Source organism: Tachyglossus aculeatus, chromosome Y4, assembly GCF_015852505.1.
Source record: "Tachyglossus aculeatus isolate mTacAcu1 chromosome Y4, mTacAcu1.pri, whole genome shotgun sequence".
NCBI lineage: Eukaryota > Metazoa > Chordata > Mammalia > Monotremata > Tachyglossidae > Tachyglossus > Tachyglossus aculeatus.
In genome coordinates this window covers 12,857,529-12,884,100 of record NC_052096.1, presented here as the reverse complement: position 1 = coordinate 12,884,100, position 26,572 = coordinate 12,857,529, and the positions used below count along the sequence as shown (strand labels likewise).

Sequence of the window (26,572 nt, the reverse complement as noted above, 5' to 3'; positions counted from 1 at the left end):
AGCGCTTACTGTGTGCAGGGCACTGTACTAAGTGCTTGGGAAGTACAAGTTGGCAACATATAGAGACGGTCCCTACCCAACAGTGGGCTCACAGTCTAGAAGGGGGAGACAGACAACAAAACCAAACATATTAACAAAATAAAATAAATAGAATAAATATGTAAAAATAAAATAGAGTAATAAATATGTACAAACATATATACGTATATACAGGTATATGTAATATATACATGTATATATATGTTTTGAATAAGGTAGGCACTCAGCCAAAAATCAATCATATTTATTGAGCGCTTACTGTGTGCAGAGCACTGGACTAAGCGCTTGGGAAGTCCAAGTTGGCAACATCTAGAGACGGTCTCTGCCCAACAGTGGGCTCACAGTCTCTATCCGGCCTCTCTCCCATTCATTCATTCATTCATTCATTCGATCGTATTTATTGAGCGCTTACTGCGTGCAGAGCACTGTACTAAGCGCTTGGGAAGTCCAAGTTGGCAACATCTAGAGACGGTCCCTACCCAACAGTGGGCTCACAGTCTCTCTCCGGTCTCTCTCCCATTCATTCATTCATTCATTCATTCAATCGTATTTATTGAGCGCTTACTGCGTGCAGAGCACTGTACTAAGCGCTTGGGAAGTCCAAGTTGGCAACATCTAGAGACGGTCCCTACCCAACAGTGGGCTCACAGTCTCTCTCCGGCCTCTCTCCCATTCATTCATTCATTCATTCAATCGTACTTATTGAGCGCTTACTGTGTGCAGAGCGCCGGACTAAGCGCTTGGGAAGTCCAAGTTGGCAACATCTAGAGACGGTCCCTACCCAACAGTGGGCTCACCGTCTAAAAGATGGTCAATGTTGGTGATTTTAATGGACTCCAAACACGTGGGCCACCAAAATGGAGGCCGTGTATTGGTTTTTTTTTCTAAATAAACCAACGATCTTGGCACTGCCAGTCGCGGCGCGGTCTCCGCGCCAATCCAGCGTGGCCCAGTTGGTCCAGGAGCTGGGGCCCGCCTTCGCCCGCCGCCAGCAGCTGCCCGCCGCCATGGCCGACACCTTCCTGGAGCACGTGAGCCTGCTGGACATCGACTCGGAGCCCGTCCTCGCCCGCAGCACCGGGATCGTCGCCACCATCGGTGCCCGGCCGCCGTCGGGGGGAGGCCGGTCTCGGCGGCGGGAGCGGGGACGGGGGGCTCCCTGCTGTCCCCCACCCGGGCGGAGGGGATCAATCCGTCGGTCCGTCGTATTTATTGAGCGCTTACTGTGTGCAGAGCACTGGACTTGGGATGGAGGGGCATCTCGGGGGGCGTCTCTGACCGGGGGGCGTCCTCCGGTCCAGGCCCGGCCTCGCGCTCCGTGGAGCGGCTGAAGGAGATGATCAAGGCGGGCATGAATATCGCAAGGTTCAACTTTTCCCACGGGAACCACGAGGTGCGGAGGTGGCGGGGGGTCCCGGGGCGGGGGGAAGAGCCGCTCCGAGGGGTCGGGACGACGGCGGGTGGAGAGGGATGCCACCCCCTCTCCCGGCCCTCAGTACCACGCCGAATCCATCGCCAACGTGCGGGCCGCGGCCGAGAGCTTCGCGGACTCCCGCCTCGGCTACCGGCCGGTGGCCATCGCGCTGGACACCAAGGGCCCGGAGATCCGGACCGGCCTGCTGGCTGCGGTAATCGATCAATCAATCAATCAATCATATTTATTGAGCGCTTACCGTGTGCAGAGCACTGGACTAAGCGCTTGGGAAGTCCAGGTGGGCACCGGGCCGCGTCGGGGGCCGACAAGAGGCCTGCGTTTTCATTCATTCAGTCGTATTTATTGAGCGCTCACCGTGTGCAGAGCACTGGGCCGAGCGCTTGGGAAGTCCGAGTCGGCCCCTACCCGACGACGGTCTAGAAGGGGGAGACGGACGACGAAGCGAAACACGGGGACGGGCGTCAAAATCGTCAGGACAGATAGAATTAAAAGTAGGTGGGAAGCAGCGGGGCTCAGTGGAAAGAGCCCGGGCTTTGGAGTCAGAGGTCATGGGTTCAAATCCCGGCTCCGCCGACGGTCAGCTGGGTGACTTTGGGCGAGTCGCTTCGCTTCTCTGGGCCTCAGTGACCTCATCTGGAAAATGGCGATTAAGATTGTGAGCCCCCCCGTGGGACAGCCTGATCACCTTGTAACCTCCCCAGCGCTTAGAACGGTGCTTTGCATAGAGTAAGCGCTTAATAAATGCCATCATCATTATTATTATTATTCTCTGGGCCTCAGTGACCTCATCTGGAAAATGGCGATTAAGATTGGGAGCCCCCCGTGGGACAGCCTGATCACCTTGTAACCTCCCCAGCGCTTAGAACGGTGCTTTGCATATAGTAAGCGCTTAATAAATGCCATCATCATTATTATTATTATTATTATTCTCTGGGCCTCATTGACCTCATCTGTCAAATGGGGATGAAGACTGTGAGCCCCCCCGTGGGACAACCTGATCACCTTGTAACCTCCCCAGCGCTTAGAACGGTGCTTTGCATATAGTAAGCGCTTAATAAATGCCATCATCATTATTATTATTATTATTATTCTCTGGGCCTCAGTGACCTCATCTGTAAAATGGCGATTAAGATTGTGAGCCCCCCGTGGGACAACCTGATCCCCTTGTAATCTCCCCAGTGCTTAGAACGGTGCTTTGCACATGGTAAGCGCTTGAGAAGGGGGAGACAGAGAACAAAACCAAACATATTAACCAAATGAAATCAATAGAATAGATATCAATCAATCAATCGTATTTATTGAGAGCTTACTGTGTGCAGAGCACTGGACTAAGCGCTTGGGAAGTCCAAGTTGGCAACATCTAGAGACGGTCCCTACCCAACAGCGGGCTCCCAGTCGAGAAGGGGGAGACAGAGAACAAAACCAAACGTATTCACCAAATAAAATAAACAGAATCGATATCAATCAATCAATCATATTTATTGAGTGCTTACTGTGTGCAGAGAACTGGACTAAGCGCTTGGGAAGTCCAAGTTGGCAACATATAGAGACAGCCCCTACCCAACGGTGGGCTCCCAGTCGAGAAGGGGGAGACGGAGAACAAAACCAGACATATTAACCAAATAAAATCAATAGAATAGATATCAATCACTCAATCAATCAATCGTATTTATTGAGCACTGGACTAAGCGCTTGGGAAGTCCAAGTTGGCAACATCTAGAGACGGTCCCTACCCAGCAACGGGCTCGCAGTCGAGAAGGGGGAGACAGAGAACAAAACCAAACAGATTAACCGAATGAAATCAATAGTTCTGTACAAGTAAAATAACTAAATAAATGAGGAAGATACGATTGAAGGAATGAAAACGCGGGGCTCCCGGGGAAGGGCATGGCCGCAGGGGAGGCCGGACGGGGACCCGGGGGGGGGACTTTGGGAGACCCTCATCGGGGCTTGGTGTTTCCGTGTGTTTGGGCAGGGGTCGGAGGCCGAGGTGGAGCTGGTGACGGGGTCGCGGGTGCTGGTGAGCTTGGACCCTGGCTACCGGGCGCGGGGGGACGCGGGCACCGTCTGGGTGGACTACCCCAAACTGGCCCAGGTCGTCGGCCCCGGCGGCCGCATCTACATCGACGACGGACTCATCGCCCTGCGCGTCCTGGAGACAGGTGCCGAGATAAAAATAATAATAATAATGCCATTTATTGATAACAATAATAATAATAACACTTATTAAGCGCTTACTATGTGCCATTTATTGACGATGATGGTATTTATTAAGCGCTTACTATGTGCCAAGCACCCTTCTAAGCGCTGGGGAGGTTACAAGGCGATCAGGTTGTCCCGTGTGGGGCTCCCAGTCTTCATCCCCATTTTTCCAGATGAGGGAACTGAGGCCCAGAGAAGTGAAGTGACTTACCAAAGTCACCCAGATGACGTGGCAGAGCCGGGATTTGAACCCATAATAATAATAATAATAATGATGATGACACTTATTAAGTGCTTACTATGTGCAAGGCACCGTTCTAAGCGCTGGGGAGGTTACAAGGCGATGAGGTGGTCCCACGGGGGGCTCCCAGTCTTCATCCCCATTTTTCCAGATGAGGGAACTGAGGCCCAGAGAAGGGAAGTGACTTGCCCAAAGTCACCCAGCTGACAAGTGGCGGAGCCGGGATTTGAACCCATAATAATAATAATAATGGCATTTGTTAAGCGCTTACTATGTGCAGAGCACTGTTCTAAGCACTGGGGGGGTTACAAGGCGATGAGGTGGTCCCACGGGGGGCTCCCAGTCTTCATCCCCATTTTTCCAGATGAGGGAACTGAGGCCCAGAGAAGTGAAGTGACTTGCCCAAAGTCACCCAGCTGACAAGTGGCGGAGCCGGGATTTGAACCCATAATAATAATAATAATAATAATAATAATAATAATAATGATGACACTTACTAAGCGCTTACTATGTGCAAGGCACTGTTCTAAGCGCTGGGGAGGTTACAAGGCGATCAGGGTGTCCCATGTGGGGCTCACAGTCTTCACCCCCGTTTTTCCAGATGAGGGAACTGAGGCCCAGAGAAGTGAAGCGACTTGCCCAAAGTCACCCAGCTGACAAGTGGCGGAGCCGGGATTTGAACCCATGGCCTCTGACCCCAAAGCCCGGGCTCTTTCCACTGAGCCATGTTGTTATTAAGCGCTTACTCTGTGCAAAGCACCGTTCTAAGCTCTGGGGAGGTTACAAGGCGATCAGGTTGTCCCATGAGGGGCTCCCAGTCTTCATCCCCATTTTTCCAGATGAGGGAACTGAGGCACAGAGAAGTGAAGTGACTTACCAAAGTCACCCAGATGACGTGGCAGAGCCAGGATTTGAACCCATAATAATAATAAGAATAATGATGATGACACTTATTAAGCACTTACTATGTGCAAGGCACCGTTCTAAGCGCTGGGGAGGTTACAAGGCGATGAGGTGGTCCCACGGGGGGCTCACAGTCTTCATCCCCATTTTTCCAGATGAGGGAACTGAGGCCCAGAGAAGTGAAGTGACTTACCCAAAGTCACCCAGCTGACAAGTGGCGGAGCCGGGATTTGAACCCATAATAATAATAATAATAATGATGATGACACTTATTAAGCGCTTACTATGTGCAAGGCACCGTTCTAAGCGCTGGGGAGGTTACAAGGCGATCAGGGTGTCCCATGTGGGGCTCCCAGTCTTCATCCCCATTTTTCCAGATGAGGGAACTGAGGCCCAGCGAAGTGAAGTGACTTGCCCAAAGTCACCCAGCTGACAAGTGGCAGAGGTGGGATTTGAACCCATGGCCTCTGACCCCAAAGCCCGGGCTCTTTCCACTGAGCCGTGCTGTTATTAAGCGCTTACTCTGTGCAAAGCACTGTTCTAAGCGCTGGGGAGGTTACAAGGTGATCAGGTTGGCCCACGGGGGGCTCCCGGTCTTCATCCCCGTTTGACAGAGGAGGGAACTGAGGCCCAGAGAAGTGAAGTGACTTGCCCATAGTCACCCAGCTGACAAGTGGCGGAGGTGGGATTTGAACCCATGGCCTCTGACTCCAAAACCCGTGCTCTTTCTTAAGCGCTTACTCTGTGCAAAGCACTGTTCTAAGCACTGGGGAGGTTTCAAGGTGATCAGGGTGTCCCATGTGGGGCTCCCAGTCTTCATCCCCATTTCTCCAGATGAGGGAACTGAGGCCCAGAGAAGTGAAGTGACTTGCCCAAAATCACCCAGCTGACAAGTGGCAGAGGTGGGATTTGAACCCATGACCTCTGACCCCAAAGCCCGGGCTCTTTCCACTAAGCCATGCTGTTATTAAGCACTCACTCTGTGCCATACATTGTTCTAAGCGCTGGGGAGGTTACAAGGTGATCAGGTTGGCCCATGGGGAGCTCACAGTTTTAATCCCCATTTTCCAGATGAGGGAACTGAGGCACAGAGAAGTGAAATGACTTGCCCAATCACACAGCTGACAACTGGAGGAGACGGGATTTGAACCCCTGACCTCTGACTCCAAATAATAATAATAATGGCATTTATTAAGCGCTTACTATGTGCAAAGCACTGTTCTAAGCGCTGGGGAGGTTACAAGGTGATCAGGTTGGCCCACGGGGGGCTCCCGGTCTTCATCCCCGTTTGACAGATGAGGGAACTGAGGCCCAGAGAAGTCAAGTGGGCTAGACTGTGAGCCCACTGTTGGGTAGGGACCGTCTCTCAATGTTGCCAACTTGGACTTCCCAAGCGCTTAGTCCAGTGCCCTGCACACAGTAAGCACTCAATAAATGAATGAATGAATGAATCTTCTAGACTGCGAGCCCACTGTTGGGTAGGGACCGTCTCTCGATGTTGCCAACTTGTCCTTCCTAAACGCTTAGTCCAGTGCTCTGCACACAGTAAGCGCTCAATAAATACGATTGAATGAATTTGAGCCCACTGTTGGGTAGGGACCGTCTCTCTATGTTGCCAACTTGGACTTCCCAAGCACTTAGTCCAGTGCCCAGCACACAGTAAGCGCTCAATGAATGAATGAATGAATGAATGAATCTTCTAGACCGCAAGCCCACTATTGGGTAGGGACCGTCTCTCTATGTTGCCAACTTGGACTTCCCAAGTGCTTAGTCCAGTGCTCTGCACACAGTAAGTGCTCAATAAATACGATTGATTGATTGAATAGTCCAGTGCCCTGCACACAGTAAGCGCTCAATACATACGATTGAATGAATTTGAGCCCACTGTCGGGTAGGAACTGTCTCTCGATGTTGCCAACTTGGACTTTCCAAGCGCTTAGTCCAGTGCCCTGCACACAGTAAGCGCTCAATGAATGAATGAATGAATGAATCTTCTAGACCGCGAGCCCACTGTTGGGTAGGGACCGTCTCTCTATGTTGCCAACTTGGACTTCCCAAGCGCTTAGTCCAGTGCTCTGCACACAGTAAGCGCTCAATACATACGATTGAATGAATTTGAGCCCACTGTCGGGTAGGGACCATCTCTCGATGTTGCCAACTTGGACTTCCCAAGCGTTTAGTCCAGTGCTCTGCACACAGTAAGCGCTCAATGAATGAATGAATGAATGAATCTTCTAGACCGCGAGCCCACTGTTGGGTAGGGACCGTCTCTCTATGTTGCCAACTTGGACTTCCCAAGCGCTTAGTCCAGTGCTCTGCACACAGTAAGCGCTCAATACACACGATTGAATGAATTTGAGCCCACTGTTGGGTAGGGCCCGTCTCTCGATGTTGCCAACTTGGACTTCCCAAGCGCTTAGTCCAGCGCTCTGCACACAGTAAGCACTCAATAAATACAATTGATTGATTGATTAGTCCAGTGCCCTGCACACAGTAAACGCTCAATACATACGATTGAATGAATTTGAGCCCACTGTCGGGTAGGGACCGTCTCTCTATGTTGCCAACTTGGACTTCCCAAGCGCTTAGTCCAGTGCTCTGCACACAGTTAGCGCTCAATGAATGAATGAATGAATGAATCTTCTAGACCGCGAGCCCACTGTTGGGTAGGGACCGTCTCTCTATGTTGCCAACTTGGACTTCCCAAGCGCTTAGTCCAGTGCTCTGCACACAGTAAGCGCTCAATAAATATGATTGATTGATTGATTAGTCCAGTGCCCTGCACACAGTAAGCGCTCAATACATACAATTGAATGAATTTGAGCCCACTGTCGGGTAGGGACCGTCTCTCTATGTTGCCAACTTGGACTTCCCAAGCGCTTAGTCCAGTGCCCTGCACACAGTAAGCGCTTAATAAATGAATGAATGAATGAATGAATGAATGAATGAATCTTCTAGACCGCGAGCCCACTGTTGGGTAGGGACCGTCTCTCGATGTTGCCAACTTGGACTTCCCAAGCGCTTAGTCCAGTGCTCTGCACACAGTAAGCGCTCAATACACACGATTGAATGAATTTGAGCCCACTGTTGGGTAGGGCCCGTCTCTCGATGTTGCCAACTTGGACTTCCCAAGCGCTTAGTCCAGCGCTCTGCACACAGTAAGCACTCAATAAATACAATTGATTGATTGATTAGTCCAGTGCCCTGCACACAGTAAACGCTCAATACATACGATTGAATGAATTTGAGCCCACTGTCGGGTAGGGACCGTCTCTCTATGTTGCCAACTTGGACTTCCCAAGCGCTTAGTCCAGTGCTCTGCACACAGTTAGCGCTCAATGAATGAATGAATGAATGAATCTTCTAGACCGCGAGCCCACTGTTGGGTAGGGACCGTCTCTCTATGTTGCCAACTTGGACTTCCCAAGCGCTTAGTCCAGTGCTCTGCACACAGTAAGCGCTCAATAAATATGATTGATTGATTGATTAGTCCAGTGCCCTGCACACAGTAAGCGCTCAATACATACAATTGAATGAATTTGAGCCCACTGTCGGGTAGGGACCGTCTCTCTATGTTGCCAACTTGGACTTCCCAAGCGCTTAGTCCAGTGCCCTGCACACAGTAAGCGCTTAATAAATGAATGAATGAATGAATGAATGAATGAATGAATCTTCTAGACCGCGAGCCCACTGTTGGGTAGGGACCGTCTCTCGATGTTGCCAACTTGGACTTCCCAAGCGCTTAGTCCAGTGCTCTGCACACAGTAAGCGCTCAATACATACGATTGAATGAATTTGAGCCCACTGTCGGGTAGGGACCATCTCTCGATGTTGCCAACTTGGACTTCCCAAGCGTTTAGTCCAGTGCTCTGCACACAGTAAGCGCTCAATGAATGAATGAATGAATGAATCTTCTAGACCGCGAGCCCACTGTTGGGTAGGGACCGTCTCTCTATGTTGCCAACTTGGACTTCCCAAGCGCTTAGTCCAGTGCTCTGCACACAGTAAGCGCTCAATACACACGATTGAATGAATTTGAGCCCACTGTTGGGTAGGGCCCGTCTCTCGATGTTGCCAACTTGGACTTCCCAAGCGCTTAGTCCAGCGCTCTGCACACAGTAAGCACTCAATAAATACAATTGATTGATTGATTAGTCCAGTGCCCTGCACACAGTAAACGCTCAATACATACGATTGAATGAATTTGAGCCCACTGTCGGGTAGGGACCGTCTCTCTATGTTGCCAACTTGGACTTCCCAAGCGCTTAGTCCAGTGCTCTGCACACAGTTAGCGCTCAATGAATGAATGAATGAATGAATCTTCTAGACCGCGAGCCCACTGTTGGGTAGGGACCGTCTCTCTATGTTGCCAACTTGGACTTCCCAAGCGCTTAGTCCAGTGCTCTGCACACAGTAAGCGCTCAATAAATACGATTGATTGATTGATTAGTCCAGTGCCCTGCACACAGTAAGCGCTCAATACATACAATTGAATGAATTTGAGCCCACTGTCGGGTAGGGACCGTCTCTCTATGTTGCCAACTTGGACTTCCCAAGCGCTTAGTCCAGTGCCCTGCACACAGTAAGCGCTCAATAAATGAATGAATGAATGAATGAATGAATGAATGAATCTTCTAGACCGCGAGCCCACTGTTGGGTAGGGCCCGTCTCTCGATGTTGCCAACTTGGACTTCCCAAGCGCTTAGTCCAATCAATCAATCAATCATATAGTCCAGTGCTCTGCGCACCGTAAGCGCCCAATAAATACGATTGATTGATTGATTCCCCGCGCAGCTCTGCACACCGTAAGCGCCCAATAAGTACGATTGATTGATTGATTCCCCGCGCAGCTCTGCACACCGTAAGCGCCCAATAAATACGATTGATCGATTGATTCCCCACGCAGCTCTGCACACGGTGAGCGCTCAATAAATAGGATTGATTGATTGATTGATTGATCGATTCCCCGTGCAGGCCCGGCGGGGCTGCTGACCGAAGTGGAGAGCGGGGGCCTCCTGGGCAGCCGGAAGGGGGTCAACGTGCCCGGGGCCGTGGTGGACCTGCCGGCCGTGTCCGAACAGGACGCCCGGGACCTGCGCTTCGGGCTGGACCAGGACGTGGACATCGTCTTCGCCTCCTTCGTGCGCAAGGCGGCCGACGTGGCCGCGGTGCGCGCCGTCCTGGGGCCCCGGGGGGAAGCCATCAAGGTCATCAGCAAGATCGAGAACCGTGAGGGGGTGGCCAGGTCAGTCCAGTCCCCCCATCTCCCCTTTCCCCTTCATTCAGAATGATAATAATAATAATAATGATGGCATTTGTTAAGCGCTTACTATGTGCCAATCACTGTCCGAAGCACTGGGGAGGTTACAACAATAATAATAATAATAATAATGATAATAATGATGGCATTTCTTAAGTGCTTACTATGTGCCCAGCACTGTTCTAAGCGCTGGGGAGGTTACAATAATAATAATAGTAATGATGATGGCATTTCTTAAGCGCTTACTATGTGCCCAGCACTGTCCGAAGCACTGGGGAGGTTACAATAATAATAATAATAATGATGATGGCATTTGTTAAGTGCCTACTATGTGCCAAGCACTGTTCTAAGCGCTGGGGAGGTTACAATAATAATGATAATAATAATGATGGCATTTGTTAAGCGCTTACTTTGTGCCCAGCATTGTCCGAAGCGCTGGGGAGGTTACAATAATAATGATAATAATAATGATGGCATTTGTTAAGCGCTTACTTTGTGCCCAGCATTGTCCGAAGCGCTGGGGAGGTTACAATAATAATAATAATGATAATGATGGCATTTGTTAAGCGCTATGTGCCCAGCACTGTTCTAAGCACTGGGGAGGTTACAATAATAATGATAATAATAATGATGGCATTTGTTAAGCGCTTACTATTTGCCAAGCAATCAATCAATCAATCAATTTACTGAGCACTTACTGTGTGCAGAGCACTGGACTAAGCCCTTGGGAAGTCCAAGTTGGCCACATCTAGAGACGGTACCTACCCAACAGCGGGCTCACAGTCTAGAAGGGGGAGACAGAGAACAAAACCAAACATATTAACAAAATAAAATAAATAGAATAGATATGTACAAGTAAAATAGAGTAATAAATATGTACGAACATATATGCATATATATTTTTGTTAAGCGCTTACTATGTGCCAAGCATTGTTCTAAGCGCTGGGGAGGTTACAATAATAATAATGATAATGATGGGATTTGTTAAGCACTTACTATGTGCCAATCAATCAATCATATTTATTGAGCGCTTACTGTGTGCAGAGCACTGGACTAAGCGCTTGGGAAGTACCAGTTGGCAACATAGAGAGACAGTCCCTACCCAACAGTTCTAAGTGCTGGGGAGGTTATAATAATAATGATAATAATAATGATGTCATTTGTTAAGCGCTTACTATGTGCCAAGCACTGTTCTAAGTGCTGGGGAGGTTACAATAATAATGATAATAATAATGATGGCATATGTTAAGCGCTTACTATGTGCCAATCAATCAATCAATCAATCAATCGTATTTATTGAGCGCTTACTATGTGCCAAGCACTGTTCTAAGTGCTGGGGAGGTTACAATAATAATGATAATAATAATGATGGCATTTGTTAAGCGCTTACTATGTGCCAAGCAATCAATCAATCAATCAATTGTATTTATTGAGCGCTTACTGTGTGCAGAGCACTGGACTAAGCGCTTGGGAAGTACAAGTTGGCAACATAGAGAGACAGTCCGTACCCAACAGTTCTAAGCGCTGGGGAGGTTACAATAATAATAATAATAATGATGATGATGGCATTTGTTAAGCGCTTACTATGTGCCAATCAATCAATCAATCGTATTTATAACACAGTAAGCGCTCAATAAATACGATTGATTGATTGATTGATTGATTGATTGATTGAAGGGAGTGGGAGAAGAGGAGAGGAGGGCGTATTCATTCATTCATTCAATCGTATTTATTGAGCGCTTACTGTGTGCACAGCACTGGACTAAGCGCTTGGGAAGTCCAAGTTGGCAACATCTAGAGACGGTCCCTACCCAACAATCAATCAATCGTATTTATTGAGCGCTTACAACGTGCAGAGCACTGTACTAAGCGCTTGGGAAGTCCAAGTTGGCAACATGTAGAGACGGTCCCTACCCAACAGCGGGCTCACAGTCTAGAAGGGGGGCTCACAGTCCCCTTGGCCTCCCCTTCCCCTCCCGCCCAAGGTTCGACGAGATCCTGGAGGCCAGCGACGGCATCATGGTGGCCCGCGGCGACCTGGGCGTCGAGATACCGCCCGAGAAGGTCTTCCTGGCACAGAAGATGATGATCGGGCGCTGCAACCTGGCGGGCAAACCCGTCGTCTGTGCCACGCAGGTGGGGCCGCCGGCGGGACCGCCAGGGAGGAGGGGGGGTCCCCAAGGAGGCCTCCCCCGGCCCCACCACCGCCCTGTGGCCCCCCCAAGATGCTGGAGAGCATGATCTCGAAGCCGCGCCCCACCCGGGCCGAGACGGGCGACGTGGCCAACGCTGTGCTGGACGGAGCCGACTGCATCATGCTGTCCGGGGAGACGGCCAAGGGGGCCTTCCCGGTGGAGGCCGTCCGCATGCAGCACACGGTGAGGACGGGAATCAATCCATCGATCGGATTTATTGGGCGCTTCCCGTGTGCAGAGCACTGTAATCAATCAATCAATCAATCGTATTTATTGAGCGCTTACTATGTGCAGAGCACTGGACTAAGCGCTTGGGAAGTACAAATTGGCAAGACAGTCCCTACCCAACAGTGGGCTCACAGTCTAAAAGGGGGAGACGGAGAACAGAACCAAACATACCAACAAAATAAAATAAGTAGGATAGAAGTGTACAAGTAAAATAAATAAATAAATAAATAAATAGCACTGTACTAAGCGCTTGGCAAGTTGGCAACGTATGGAGACAGTCCCTACCCACCAGTGGGCTCACAGTCTAAAAGGGGGAGACAGAGAACAGAACCAAACATACCAACAAAATAAAATAAGTAGGATAGAAGTGTACAAGTAAAATAAATAAATAAATAAATAAATAGCACTGTACTAAGCGCTTGGCAAGTTGGCAACGTATGGAGACGGTCCCTACCCAACAGCGGGCTCCCAGTCTAGACGGACTCCCGCCCGGATCCCGTGAGACCGTGAGCTCGCCGATGCAGCACACGGTGAGGACGGGAATCAGTCCATCGATCGGATTTATTGAGCGCTTCCCGTGTGCAGAGCACTGTAATCAATCAATCAATCAATCAATCAATCGTATTTATTGAGCGCTTACTATGTGCAGAGCACTGGACTAAGCGCTTGGGAAGTCCAAATTGGCAACACATGGAGACAGTCCCTACCCACCAGTGGGCTCACAGTCTAAAAGGGGGAGACGGAGAACAGAACCAAACGTACCAACAAAATAAAATAAGTAGGATAGAAATGTACAAGTAAAATAAATAAATAAATAAATAAATAGCACTGTGCTAAGCGCTTGGCAAGTTGGCAACGTATAGAGACGGTCCCTACCGTGAGGACGGGAATCAGTCCATCGATCGGATTTATTGAGCGCTTCCCGTGTGCAGAGCACTGTAATCAATCAATCAATCAATCAATCGTATTTATTGAGCGCTTACTATGTGCAGAGCACTGGACTAAGCCCTTGGGAAGTCCAAATTGGCAACACATGGAGACAGTCCCTACCCAACAGTGGGCTCACAGTCTAAAAGGGGGAGACGGAGAACAGAACCAAACATACCAACAAAATAAAATAAGTAGGATAGAAATGTACAAGTAAAATAAATAAATAAATAAATAAATAAATAAATAGCACTGTGCTAAGCGCTTGGCAAGTTGGCAACGTATAGAGACGGTCCCTACCCAACAGCGGGCTCCCAGTCTAGACGGACTCCCGCCCGGATCCCGTGAGACCGTGAGCTCGCCGATGCAGCACACGGTGAGGACGGGAATCAATCCATCGATCGGATTTATTGAGCGCTTCCCGTGTGCAGAGCACTGTAATCAATCAATCAATCAATCAATCAATCGTATTTATTGAGCGCTTACTATGTGCAGAGCACTGGACTAAGCGCTTGGGAAGTCCAAATTGGCAACACATAGAGACAGTCCCTACCCAACAGTGGGCTCACAGTCTAAAAGGGGGAGACGGAGAACAGAACCAAACATACCAACAAAATAAAATAAGTAGGATAGAAGTGTACAAGTAAAATAAATAAATAAATAAATAAATAGCACTGTACTAAGCGCTTGGCAAGTTGGCATCGTATGGAGACGGTCCCTACCCAACAGCGGGCTCCCAGTCTAGACGGACTCCCGCCCGGATCCCGTGAGACCGTGAGCTCGCCGATGCAGCACACGGTGAGGACGGGAATCAATCCATCGATCGGATTTATTGAGCGCTTCCCGTGTGCAGAGCACTGTAATCAATCAATCAATCGTATTTATTGAGCGCTTACTATGTGCAGAGCACTGGACTAAGTGCTTGGGAAGTCCAAATTGGCAACACATAGAGACAGTCCCTACCCAACAGTGGGCTCACAGTCTAAAAGGGGGAGACGGAGAACAGAACCAAACATACCAACAAAATAAAATAAGTAGGATAGAAATGTACAAGTAAAATAAATAAATAAATAAATAAATAGCACTGTACTAAGCGCTTGGCAAGTTGGCAACGTATGGAGACGGTCCCTACCCAACAGCGGGCTCCCAGTCTAGACGGACTCCCGCCCGGATCCCGTGAGACCGTGAGCTCGCCGATGCAGCACACGGTGAGGACGGGAATCAGTCCATCGATCGGATTTATTGAGCGCTTCCCGTGTGCAGAGCACTGTAATCAATCAATCAATCAATCAATCAATCGTATTTATTGAGCGCTTACTATGTGCAGAGCACTGGACTAAGCGCTTGGGAAGTACAAATTGGCAACACATAGAGACAGTCCCTACCCAACAGTGGGCTCACAGTCTAAAAGGGGGAGACGGAGAACAGAACCAAACATACCAACAAAATAAAATAAGTAGGATAGAAATGTACAAGTAAAATAAATAAATAAATAAATAAATAGCACTGTACTAAGCGCTTGGCAAGTTGGCAACGTATGGAGACAGTCCCTACCCAACAGTGGGCTCACAGTCTAAAAGGGGGAGACAGAGAACAGAACCAAACATACCAACAAAATAAAATAAGTAGGATAGAAGTGTACAAGTAAAATAAATAAATAAATAAATAAATAGCACTGTACTAAGCGCTTGGCAAGTTGGCAACGTATGGAGACGGTCCCTACCCAACAGCGGGCTCCCAGTCTAGACGGACTCCCGCCCGGATCCCGTGAGACCGTGAGCTCGCCGATGCAGCACACGGTGAGGACGGGAATCAATCCATCGATCGGATTTATTGAGCGCTTCCCGTGTGCAGAGCACTGTAATCAATCAATCAATCAATCAATCAATCGTATTTATTGAGCGCTTACTATGTGCAGAGCACTGGACTAAGCCCTTGGGAAGTCCAAATTGGCAACACATGGAGACAGTCCCTACCCAACAGTGGGTTCACAGTCTAAAAGGGGGAGACGGAGAACAGAACCAAACATACCAACAAAATAAAATAAGTAGGATAGAAATGTACAAGTAAAATAAATAAATAAATAAATAAATAAATAGCACTGTGCTAAGCGCTTGGCAAGTTGGCAACGTATAGAGACGGTCCCTACCCAACAGCGGGCTCCCAGTCTAGACGGACTCCCGCCCGGATCCCGTGAGACCGTGAGCTCGCCGATGCAGCACACGGTGAGGACGGGAATCAATCCATCGATCGGATTTATTGAGCGCTTCCCGTGTGCAGAGCACTGTAATCAATCAATCAATCAATCAATCAATCGTATTTATTGAGCGCTTACTATGTGCAGAGCACTGGACTAAGCGCTTGGGAAGTACAAATTGGCAACACATAGAGACAGTCCCTACCCAACAGTGGGCTCACAGTCTAAAAGGGGGAGACGGAGAACAGAACCAAACATACCAACAAAATAAAATAAGTAGGATAGAAATGTACAAGTAAAATAAATAAATAAATAAATAAATAGCACTGTACTAAGCGCTTGGCAAGTTGGCAACGTATGGAGACAGTCCCTACCCAACAGTGGGCTCACAGTCTAAAAGGGGGAGACAGAGAACAGAACCAAACATACCAACAAAATAAAATAAGTAGGATAGAAGTGTACAAGTAAAATAAATAAATAAATAAATAAATAGCACTGTACTAAGCGCTTGGCAAGTTGGCAACGTATGGAGACGGTCCCTACCCAACAGCGGGCTCCCAGTCTAGACGGACTCCCGCCCGGATCCCGTGAGACCGTGAGCTCGCCGATGCAGCACACGGTGAGGACGGGAATCAATCCATCGATCGGATTTATTGAGCGCTTCCCGTGTGCAGAGCACTGTAATCAATCAATCGATCAATCAATCAATCGTATTTATTGAGCGCTTACTATGTGCAGAGCACTGGACTAAGCGCTTGGGAAGTACAAATTGGCAACACATGGAGACAGTCCCTACCCAACAGTGGGCTCACAGTCTAAAAGGGGGAGACGGAGAACAGAACCAAACATACCAACAAAATAAAATAAGTAGGATAGAAATGTACAAGTAAAATAAATAAATAAATAAATAAATAAATAGCACTGTGCTAAGCGCTTGGCAAGTTGGCAACGTATAGAGACGGTCCCTACCCAACAGCGGGCTCCCAGTCTAGACGGACTCCCGCCCGGATCCCATGAGACCGTGAGCTCGCCGATGCAGCACACGGTGAGGACGGGAATCAATCCATCGATCGGATTTATTGAGCGCTTCCCGTGTGCAGAGCACTGTAATCAATCAATCAATCAATCAATCAATCGTATTTATTGAGCGCTTACTATGTGCAGAGCACTGGACTAAGCCCTTGGGAAGTCCAAATTGGCAACACATGGAGACAGTCCCTACCCAACAGTGGGCTCACAGTCTAAAAGGGGGAGACGGAGAACAGAACCAAACATACCAACAAAATAAAATAAGTAGGATAGAAATGTACAAGTAAAATAAATAAATAAATAAATAAATAAATAGCACTGTGCTAAGCGCTTGGCAAGTTGGCAACGTATAGAGACGGTCCCTACCCAACAGCGGGCTCCCAGTCTAGACGGACTCCCGCCCGGATCCCGTGAGACCGTGAGCTCGCCGATGCAGCACACGGTGAGGACGGGAATCAATCCATCGATCGGATTTATTGAGCGCTTCCCGTGTGCAGAGCACTGTAATCAATCAATCGATCAATCAATCAATCGTATTTATTGAGCGCTTACTATGTGCAGAGCACTGGACTAAGCCCTTGGGAAGTCCAAATTGGCAACACATGGAGACAGTCCCTACCCAACAGTGGGCTCACAGTCTAAAAGGGGGAGACAGAGAACAGAACCAAACATACCAACAAAATAAAATAAGTAGGATAGAAATGTACAAGTAAAATAAATAAATAAATAGCACTGTACTAAGCGCTTGGCAAGTTGGCAACGTATAGAGACAGTCCCTACCCAACAGCGGGCTCCCAGTCTAGACGGACTCCTGCCCGGATCCCGTGAGACCGTGAGCTCGCCGTGGGCGGAGGGCGTGTCCGTTATATTATCATCGATCATCGTCATCGATCGTATTTATTGAGCGCCTACCGTGTGCAGAGCACTGGACTGAGCGCTTGGGAAGTCCAAGTGGGCACCATCGAGAGGCAGTCCCTACCCAACAGTGGGCTCACAAAGGGGGAATCCCCATCGCGGTCCTCGTTAGGCGTTCTCCGTCTCCCCCCTTTTAGACTGGGAGCCCACTGTTGGGTAGGGACCGTCTCTCGAAGGTGCCAACTTGGACTTCCCAAGCGCTTAGTACGGTGCTCTGCACACGGGAAGCGCTCAATAAATACGATTGATTGATTGATGACTGGAGAAGCAGAGTGGCTCGGTGGGAAGAGCGCGTCTTGGCAGGCCATCAGCCGTATTTGTTGAGCGCTTCCTGCGTGCAGAGCACTGGACTAAGCCCTTGGGAAGTCCGAGTTGAGCTGTGTGACTTTGGGCAGGTCACCACTTCTCTGGGCCTCAGTTCAGCGCTTAGAACAGTGCTCTGCACATAGTAAGTGCTTAATAAAGGCCATCGTTATGATTATTATTATTACTTCATCTGGAAAATGGCAGTTAAGACTGTGAGCCCCACGTGAATCAATCGTATTTATTGAGCGCTTACTGTGTGCAGAGCACTGGACTAAGCGCTTGGGAAGTCAATCAGTCAGTTCTCTGCACATAGTAAGCGCTTAATAAATGTCATTATTATTATTATTATTATTATTATTATTATTACCTCATCTGCAAAATGGGGATGAAGACTGTGAGCCCCACGTGGGACAACCTGATCACCTGGTATCTCCCCCAGAGCTTAGAGCAGGGCTTGGCACATCAATCAATCAATCAATCGTATTTATTGAGCACTTACTGTGTGCAGAGCACAGGACTAAGCGCTTGGGAAGTCAATCAATCAGTTCTCTGCACATAGTAAGCGCTCAATAAATGTCATTATTATTATTGTTTTATTATTATTATTATTATTATTATTATTATTATTATTATTATTATTATTATTACCTCATCTGGAAAATGGCGATCAAGGCTGTGAGCCCCACGTGGGACAACCTGATCACCTTGTATCTCCCCCAGTGCTTAGAGCAGGGCCTGGCACATCAATCAATCAATCAATCAATCAATCGTATTTATTGAGCGCTTACTGTGTGCAGAGCACTGGACTAAGCCCTTGGGAAGTCCAAGTTGGCAACACACAGAGAGGTCGTGGGTTCCAATCCCGCCTCTGCCACTTATCAGCTGTGTGACTTTGGGCAAGTCACCACTTCTCTGGGCCTCAGTTCAGCGCTTAGAACAGTGCTCTGCACATAGTAAGCGCTTAATAAATGCCATTATTATTATTATTATTATTATTATTATTATTACCTCATCTGGAAAATGGGGGTTAAGACTGTGAGCCCCCCGTGGGACAACCTGATCACCTTGTATCTCCCCCAGCACTTAGAACAAAGCTTGGCACTTCAATCAATCAATCAATCAATCAATCGTATTTATTGAGCGCTTACTGCGTGCAGAGCGCTGTACTAAGCACTTGGGAAGTACAAGTTGGCAACACACAGAGAGGTCGTGGGTTCTAAATCCCGCCTCCGCCACTTATCAGCTGTGTGACTTTGGGCAAGTCACCACTTCTCTGGGCCTCAGTTCAGCGCTGAGAACAGTGCTCGGCACATAGTAAGCGCTTAATAAATGATATCATTATGATTATTATTATTACCTCATCTGCAAAATGGGGATGAAGACTGTGAGCCCCAGGTGGGACAACCTGATCACCTAGTAACCTCCCCAGCGCTTAGAACAGGGCTTGGCACATCAATCAATCAATCAATCGTATTTATTGAGCGCTTACTGTGTGCAGAGCACTGTACTAAGCGCTTGGGAAGTCCAAGTTGGCAACATCTAGAGACGGCCCCTACCCGACGGCGGGCTCACGGTCTAGAGGACTCGATTACCCCGTACTTACCCCGGCGCTCGCAACTGCGCTCGGCCCAAAGCAAGCGCTCAATAACGCCATCGTTACGATTATTATTAAGCAGTTTCAAAGAAGCGTGTCACCCCAAATGCCATCGTCGTTATTATTACGATTAACGATGGCATATTAAGCGCTTACTATGTGCAAAGCACTGTTCTAAGCGCTGGGGAGGTTACAAGGTGATCAGGTTGTCCCACGAGGGACTCACGGTCTTCATCCCCATTTGACAGATGAGGGAACTAAGGCCCAGAGGAGTGAAGCGACTTAATAATAATAATAATGATGGCATTTATTAAGCGCTTACTATGTGCCAAGCACTGTTCTAAGCGCTGGGGAGGTTACAAGGTGATGAGGTTGTCCCACGGGGGGCTCACGGTCTTCATCCCCATTTGACAGATGAGGGAACTAAGGCCCAGAGGAGTGAAGTGACTTAATAATAATAATAATGATGGCATTTATTAAGCGCTTACTATGTGCCAAGCACTGTTCTAAGCGCTGGGGAGGTTACAAGGTGATCAGGTTGTCCCACGAGGGGCTCACGGTCTTCATCCCCATTTGACAGAGGAGGGAACTGAGGCCCAGATAATAATAATAATAATAATAATGATGGCATTTATTAGGTGCTTACTATGTGAAAAGCACTGTTCTAAGCTCTGGGGAGGTTACAAGGTGATCAGGTTGTCCCACGAGGGGCTCACGGTCTGCATCCCCATTTGACAGAGGAGGGAACTGAGGCCCAGATAATAATAATAATAATAATAATAATAATAATAATGGCAGTTATTAAGCGCTTACTATGTGCAAAGCACTGTTCTAAGTGCTGGGGAGGTTACAAGGTGATCAGGTTGTCCCACGAGGGGCTCACGGTCTTCATCCCCATTTGACAGACGAGGTCACCGAGGCCCAGAGAAGTGAAGCGACTTAATAACAATAATAATATTATCGTTAAGCGGTCTCAAATCATCAATCGTATTTACTGAGCGCTCACTATCATCATCAATCGTATTTATTGAGCGCTTACTCTGTGCAGAGCACCGCACTAAGCGCTTGGGAAGTACAAATGGGTAACATATATGACTAAGCGCTTAAGTATTTGAGTACTTTTAGTACTCCCCCTTTTAGACTGTGAGCCCGCTGTTGGGTAGGGACCGTCTCTAGATGTTGCCCGCTTGGACTTCCCAAGCGCTCAGTCCAGTGCTCTGCACATAGTAAGCGCTCGATAAATACGATTGGTTATTTGGGGAGAAGCGGAGGGGCGGGGGCGGGAGTGGGGGTCCGGGCCTCGGTGGGCCGGCACGTGCAGCGTGCAGCGGCCTCCGGGCCCCCGTCCGCCCCCGGTGCAGATCGCCCGGGAGGCGGAGGCGGCCGTGTACCACCGGCAGCTGCTGGAGGAGCTCCGCCGGACGGCCCCCCTCACCCGCGACCCCGCCGAGGTCACCGCCGTCGGGGCGGTGGAGGCGGCCTTCAAGTGCTGCGCGGCCGCCATCGTCGTCCTGACCGCTTCGGGCCGGTGAGGAGGCGCGGCGGGCGGCGGGGGGTCGGGGCCCCGCTGGAGCGGCCCCCCGGTCCTCACCCCGGCCCTCGCCCTCGGCAGGTCGGCCCAGCTCCTGGCCCGCTACCGGCCGCGGGCGCCCATCCTGGCGGTGACCCGCGCGGCCCGGGCGGCCCGGCAGGCCCACCTGTGCCGCGGCGTCTTCCCCCTGCTCTACCCCGACCCCCCGGAGCCCGTCTGGGCCGACGACGTCGACCGCCGCGTGCGCTTCGCCGTCGACAGCGGTGAGGAGGGACCGGGGAATCCGTCGATCGGTCAATAACCGTGGCGTTTGCTAAGCGCTTACTAGGTGCCAAGCACCATCCGAAGCGCTGGGGAGGTTACGATAATGATGATAAGAATAGTAATGGCATTTGTTAAGCGCTTACTATGTGCCAGTCAATCAATCAATCGTATTTATTGAGCGCTTACCGTGTGCAGAGCACTGGACTAAGTGCTTGGGAAGTCCAAGTGGGCAACATGGAGAGACGGTCCCTACCCAACAGTGGGCTCACAGTCTAAAAGGGGAAGGGAAGAAGGACAATGATAATGATGGTGGCGGCACTTATGGAGCGCTTACTCTGTGCCAATCAATCAATCAATCAATCAATCAGTCAATCATATTTATTGAGCGCTTACTGTGTGCAGAGCACTGGACTAAGCACTGGGGAAGTCCAAGTGGGCAACAAAGAGAGACAGGCCCTACCCAACAGTGGGCTCACAGTCTAAAAGGGGAAGGGAAGAAGGACATCATCATCAATCGTATTTATTGAGCGCTTACTGTGTGCAGAGCACTGGACTAAGCGCTTGGGAAGTCCAAGTGGGCAACATAGAGAGACGGGCCCTACCCAACAGTGGGCTCACAGTCTAAAAGGGGAAGGGAAGAAGGACATCATCATCAATCGTATTTATTGAGCGCTTACCGTGTGCAGAGCGCTGGACTAAGCGCTTGAAAAGTCCAAGTGGGCAACATGTAGAGACGGGCCCTACCCGACAGTGGGCTCACAGTCTAAAAAGGGAAGGGAAGAAGGACAATGATACTGATGGCGGCGGCGCTAATGGAGCGTTTACTCTGTGCCAAGCAATCAATCAATCGTATTTATTGGGCGCTTACTGTGTGCAGAGCACTGGACTAAGCACTTGGGAAGTCTAAGTGGGCAACATAGAGAGACAGTCCCTACCCAACAGTGGGCTCACAGTCTAAAAGGGGAAGGGAAGAAGGACAGTGATAATGATGGTGGCGGCGCTTATGGAGCGCTTACTCTGTGCCAAGCAGTCAATCAATCAATCAATCAATCAATCACATTTATTGAGCTCTTACTGTGTGCAGAGCACTGGACTAAGCGCTTGGGAAGTACAAATTGGCAACATATAGAGACAGTCCCTACCCAACAGTGGGCTCACAGTCTAAAAGGGGAAGGGAAGAAGGACAATGATAATGACGGTGGCGGCGCTTATGGAGCGCTTACTCTGTGCCAAGCATTCAATCAATCAATCAATCGTATTTATTGAGCGCTTACTGTGCTCCGTGTCTTCACGGAGGAGGTGGGCCTCTGAAGTGGGGACCGTCTCTAGATGTTGCCAACTTGTCCTTCCCAAGCGCTTAGTACAGTGCTCTGCACACAGTAAGCGCTCAGTAAATACGATTGAACGAATTAAGGGTGATTCAAAGGGAAACCGCATTAATTTTGTCAGTGAAATGAAGTCTGGATCGTAATGAGTCCCGGGGTCCCCTCTCTGACGACAGCAGCTGAATCCAGGCTGCTCCTCCCTCTCTCCCCTTCCCATCGGCTCACCGGATTTCCCGTTTGGTTTTTTCCATTCATTCCTTCATTCATTCGGTCGCATTTATTGAGCGCTTACTGTGCGCAGAGCACTGGACTAAGCGCTTGGGAAGTCCAAGGTGGCAACGTATTTCGAGAGGCAGCGTGGCGTAGTGGATGGAACATAGTAATAATGATGGTATTTAGACTGTGAGCCCACTGTTGGGTAGGGACTGTCTCTATACGTTGCCAACTTGCCGAGCGCTTAGTCCAGTGCTCTGCACACAGTAGGCGCTCAATAAATACGATTGATGATGATGATGATGATCAATGATAATATAACAGATACGTCCTCCGCCCACGGTGAGCTCACGGTCTCACGGGATACGGGCAGGAGTCCGTCTAGACTGGGAGCCCACTGTTGGGTAGGGACTGTCTCTATATGTTGCCAACTTGCCAAGCGCTTAGTCCAGTGCTCTGCACACAGTAGGCGCTCAATAAATACGATTGATGATGATGATCGATGATAATATAACAGATACGTCCTCCGCCCACGGCGAGCTTACAGTCTCATGGGATCCGGGCGGGAGTCCGTCTAGACTGGGAGCCCACTGTCGGGTAGGGACCGTCTCTATATGTCGCCAACTTGGGCTTCCCAAGCGCTTAGTCCAGTGCTCTGCACACAGTAAGCGCTCAATAAATACGATTGATAATGATGATCGATGATAATATAACAGATACGTCCTCGGCCCACGGCGAGCTTACGGTCTCACGGGATCCGGGCGGGAGTCCGTCTAGACTGGGAGCCCACTGTCGGGTAGGGACTGTCTCTATATGTCGCCAACTTGGACTTCCCAAGTGCTTACTACAGTGCTCTGCACACAGTAGGCGCTCAATAAATACGATTGATAATGATGATCGATGATAATATAACAGATACGTCCTCCGCCCACGGCGAGCTTACGGTCTCATGGGATCCGGGCGGGAGTCCGTCTAGACTGGGAGCCCACTGTTGGGTAGGGACTGTCTCTATATGTTGCCAACTTGGGCTTCCCAAGCGCTTAGTCCAGTGCTCTGCACACAGTAAGCGCTCAATAAATACGATTGATAATGATGATCGATGATAATATAACAGATACGTCCTCGGCCCACGGCGAGCTTACGGTCTCACGGGATCCGGGCGGGAGTCCGTCTAGACTGGGAGCCCACTGTCGGGTAGGGACTGTCTCTATATGTCGCCAACTTGGACTTCCCAAGTGCTTACTACAGTGCTGTGCACACAGTAGGCACTCAATAAATACGATTGATGATGATGATCGATGATAATATAACAGATACGTCCTCCGCCCACGGCGAGCTTACGGTCTCACGGGATCCGGGCGGGAGTCTGTCTAGACTGTGAACCCACTGTTGGGTAGGGACTGTCTCTATATGTCGCCAACTTGGACTTCCCAAGCGCTTAGTCCAGTGCTCTGCACACAGTAAGCGCTCAATAAATACGATTGAATGAATGAATATGTTGCCAGCCTGTCCTTCCCAAGCGCTTAGTCCAGTGCTCCGCACACAGGAAGCGCTCACTAAAGACGATTGATGAGGATGATGGCATTTGTTAAGCGCTTACTACGTGCAGAGCACTGTTCTAAGCGCTGGGGGGGGGATACAAGGTGATCAAATTGCCCCACGTGGGGCTCACAATCTTAATCCCCATTTTGCAGATGAGGTAACTGAGGCTCAGGGAAGTGAAGTGACTTGCCCAAGGTCACACAGCAGTCATGTGGCGGAGCGGGATTCGAGCCCATGACCTCTGACTCCAAAGCCCGGGCTCTTTCCACTGAGCCAAGCTGCTTCTCTGATTGATTGATTGACTGAGCGATGCGGGGATGGGAAGGGGGAGGAAGAAAGGGAGCGGGAGGAGAGGAGGGGCGGGATCGGCCTGGGAAGGCTTCACGGAGGAGGTGGACCCCTGAATTTTTGTTAGTACGTTTGGTTTTGTTCTCTGTCTCCCCTTTTAGACTGTAAGCCCACTGTTGGGTAGGGACCGCCTCTAGATGTTGCCAATTTGGACTTCCCAAGCGCTTAGCCCAGTGCTCTGCACATAGTAAGCGCTCAATAAATACGATTGATGATGATGATGATGACGGGAGGAATAGAGTCTGTTTTCTCCCTCCGATCCAGGGAAGCTGCGAGGTTTCCTCCGCACGGGCGACCTGCTGATCGTGGTGACGGGCTGGCGGCCGGGCTCCGGCTACACCAACATCATGAGGGTGGTCGGCGTGCCCTGAGGGCCGGCCCCGTGCCCACCGGCGGACCCTCCATCCCCTCTCGGACGCCCACCCATCTCCGCCCCCCGGCCCCCGGTCCCCGCCTCGGCCCGTCCGTCCGCTGACTTTATTGAGCGGTTGGACCAAGCCATCTTTTATCGAGCCATCTTTTAGACTGAGAGCCCGCCGTCGGGTAGGGCCTGTCTCTAGATGTCGCCGACTTGGACTTCCCAAGCGCTTAGTCCAGTGCTCACAGGAAGCGCTCAATAAATGCAATTGATTGATTGATTGCTGCGTGCAGAGCGCTGTACTGAGCGCTCGGGAGAGGACAACGGAACCCGACAGTAGGCGCGTTCCCGGCCCGCAACGCGCTCGCGGTCTGGAGCGGGAGACGGGCGTGAAGGCAGGGAGACGGGGTTCGAATCCCGGCTCCGCCTTCTAGACCGTGAGCCCGCCGTTGGGTAGGGACCGTCTCTAGACGTGGCCAACTTGGACTTCCCAAGCGCTTAGTACAGTGCTCTGCACTCGGGAAGCGCTCAATAAATGCGATTGAATGAATGATGACTACGTTCTGTTTTGTCGCCCGTCTCCCCCTTCTAGACTGGGAGCCCACCGTTGGGTAGGGACCGTCTCTAGATGTGGCCAACTTGGACTTCCCAAGCGCTTAGTACAGTGCTCTGCACATGGGAAGCGCTCAATAAATACGATTGAATGAATGATGAATATGTTCTGTTTTGTCGTCCGTCTCCCCCTTCTAGACTGTGAGCCTGCCGTCGGGTAGGGACCGTCTCTAGATGTGGCTAACTTGGACTTCCCAAGCGCTTAGTACAGTGCTCTGCACTCAGGAAGCGCTTAATGAATACGATTGAATGAATGATGACTACGTTCTGTTTTGTTGTCCATCTCCCCCTTCTAGCCTGTGAGCCCGCTGTCGGGAAGGGACCATCTCTAGATGTTGCCAACTTGGACTTTCCAAGCGCTTAGTCCAGTGCTCGGCACACAGTAAGCGCTCAATAAATACCATTAAATGAATGAATGAATACGTTCTGTTTTGTTCTCCTTCTCCCCCTTCTAGACTGTGAGCCCGCTGTCGGGTAGGGACCGGCTCTATAATGTTGCCAACTTGTACTTCCCAAGCGCTTAGTCCAGTGCTCTGCACACAGGAAGCGCTCAATAAAGACCATTGAATGAATGAATGAATGACTCTGGGCAAGTCACTTCACTTCTCTGGGCCTCAGTGACCTCATCTGGAAAATGGGGGTGAAGACTGGGAGCCCCCCATGGGACCACCCCATCACCTTGTAACCTCCCCGGCGCTTAGAACAGTGCTTGGCACATAGCGAGCGCTTAATAAATGCCATCATCATTATTATTATTATTATTATTATTATTATTATAAGAGAAATCAATAAAGGAGAGATACGGTCCTAATTGTTGTGGGGATGCCATCGTCATCATCATTATTATTATTAACAAAGGAGAGATACAGGGCTGTGAGGGGGAAGCAGTGCGGCTCAGTGGAAAGAGC

General features: G+C 49.8%; 1 protein-coding gene across 1 annotated transcript; it reads left to right on the top strand.

The window, feature by feature from the left end:
• Window positions 1–896: 896 nt before the first annotated feature.
• Window positions 897–25,065, top strand: PKLR (pyruvate kinase L/R). Its single transcript, XM_038768498.1, has 10 exons — window positions 897–1,137; window positions 1,341–1,432; window positions 1,536–1,667; window positions 3,450–3,636; window positions 9,795–10,065; window positions 12,066–12,216; window positions 12,306–12,458; window positions 20,833–20,999; window positions 21,084–21,265; window positions 24,959–25,065. Exons 1-10 carry the CDS (start codon window positions 897–899, stop codon window positions 25,063–25,065), a joined length of 1,683 nt encoding a protein of 560 aa, XP_038624426.1.
• Window positions 25,066–26,572: the final 1,507 nt, after the last annotated feature.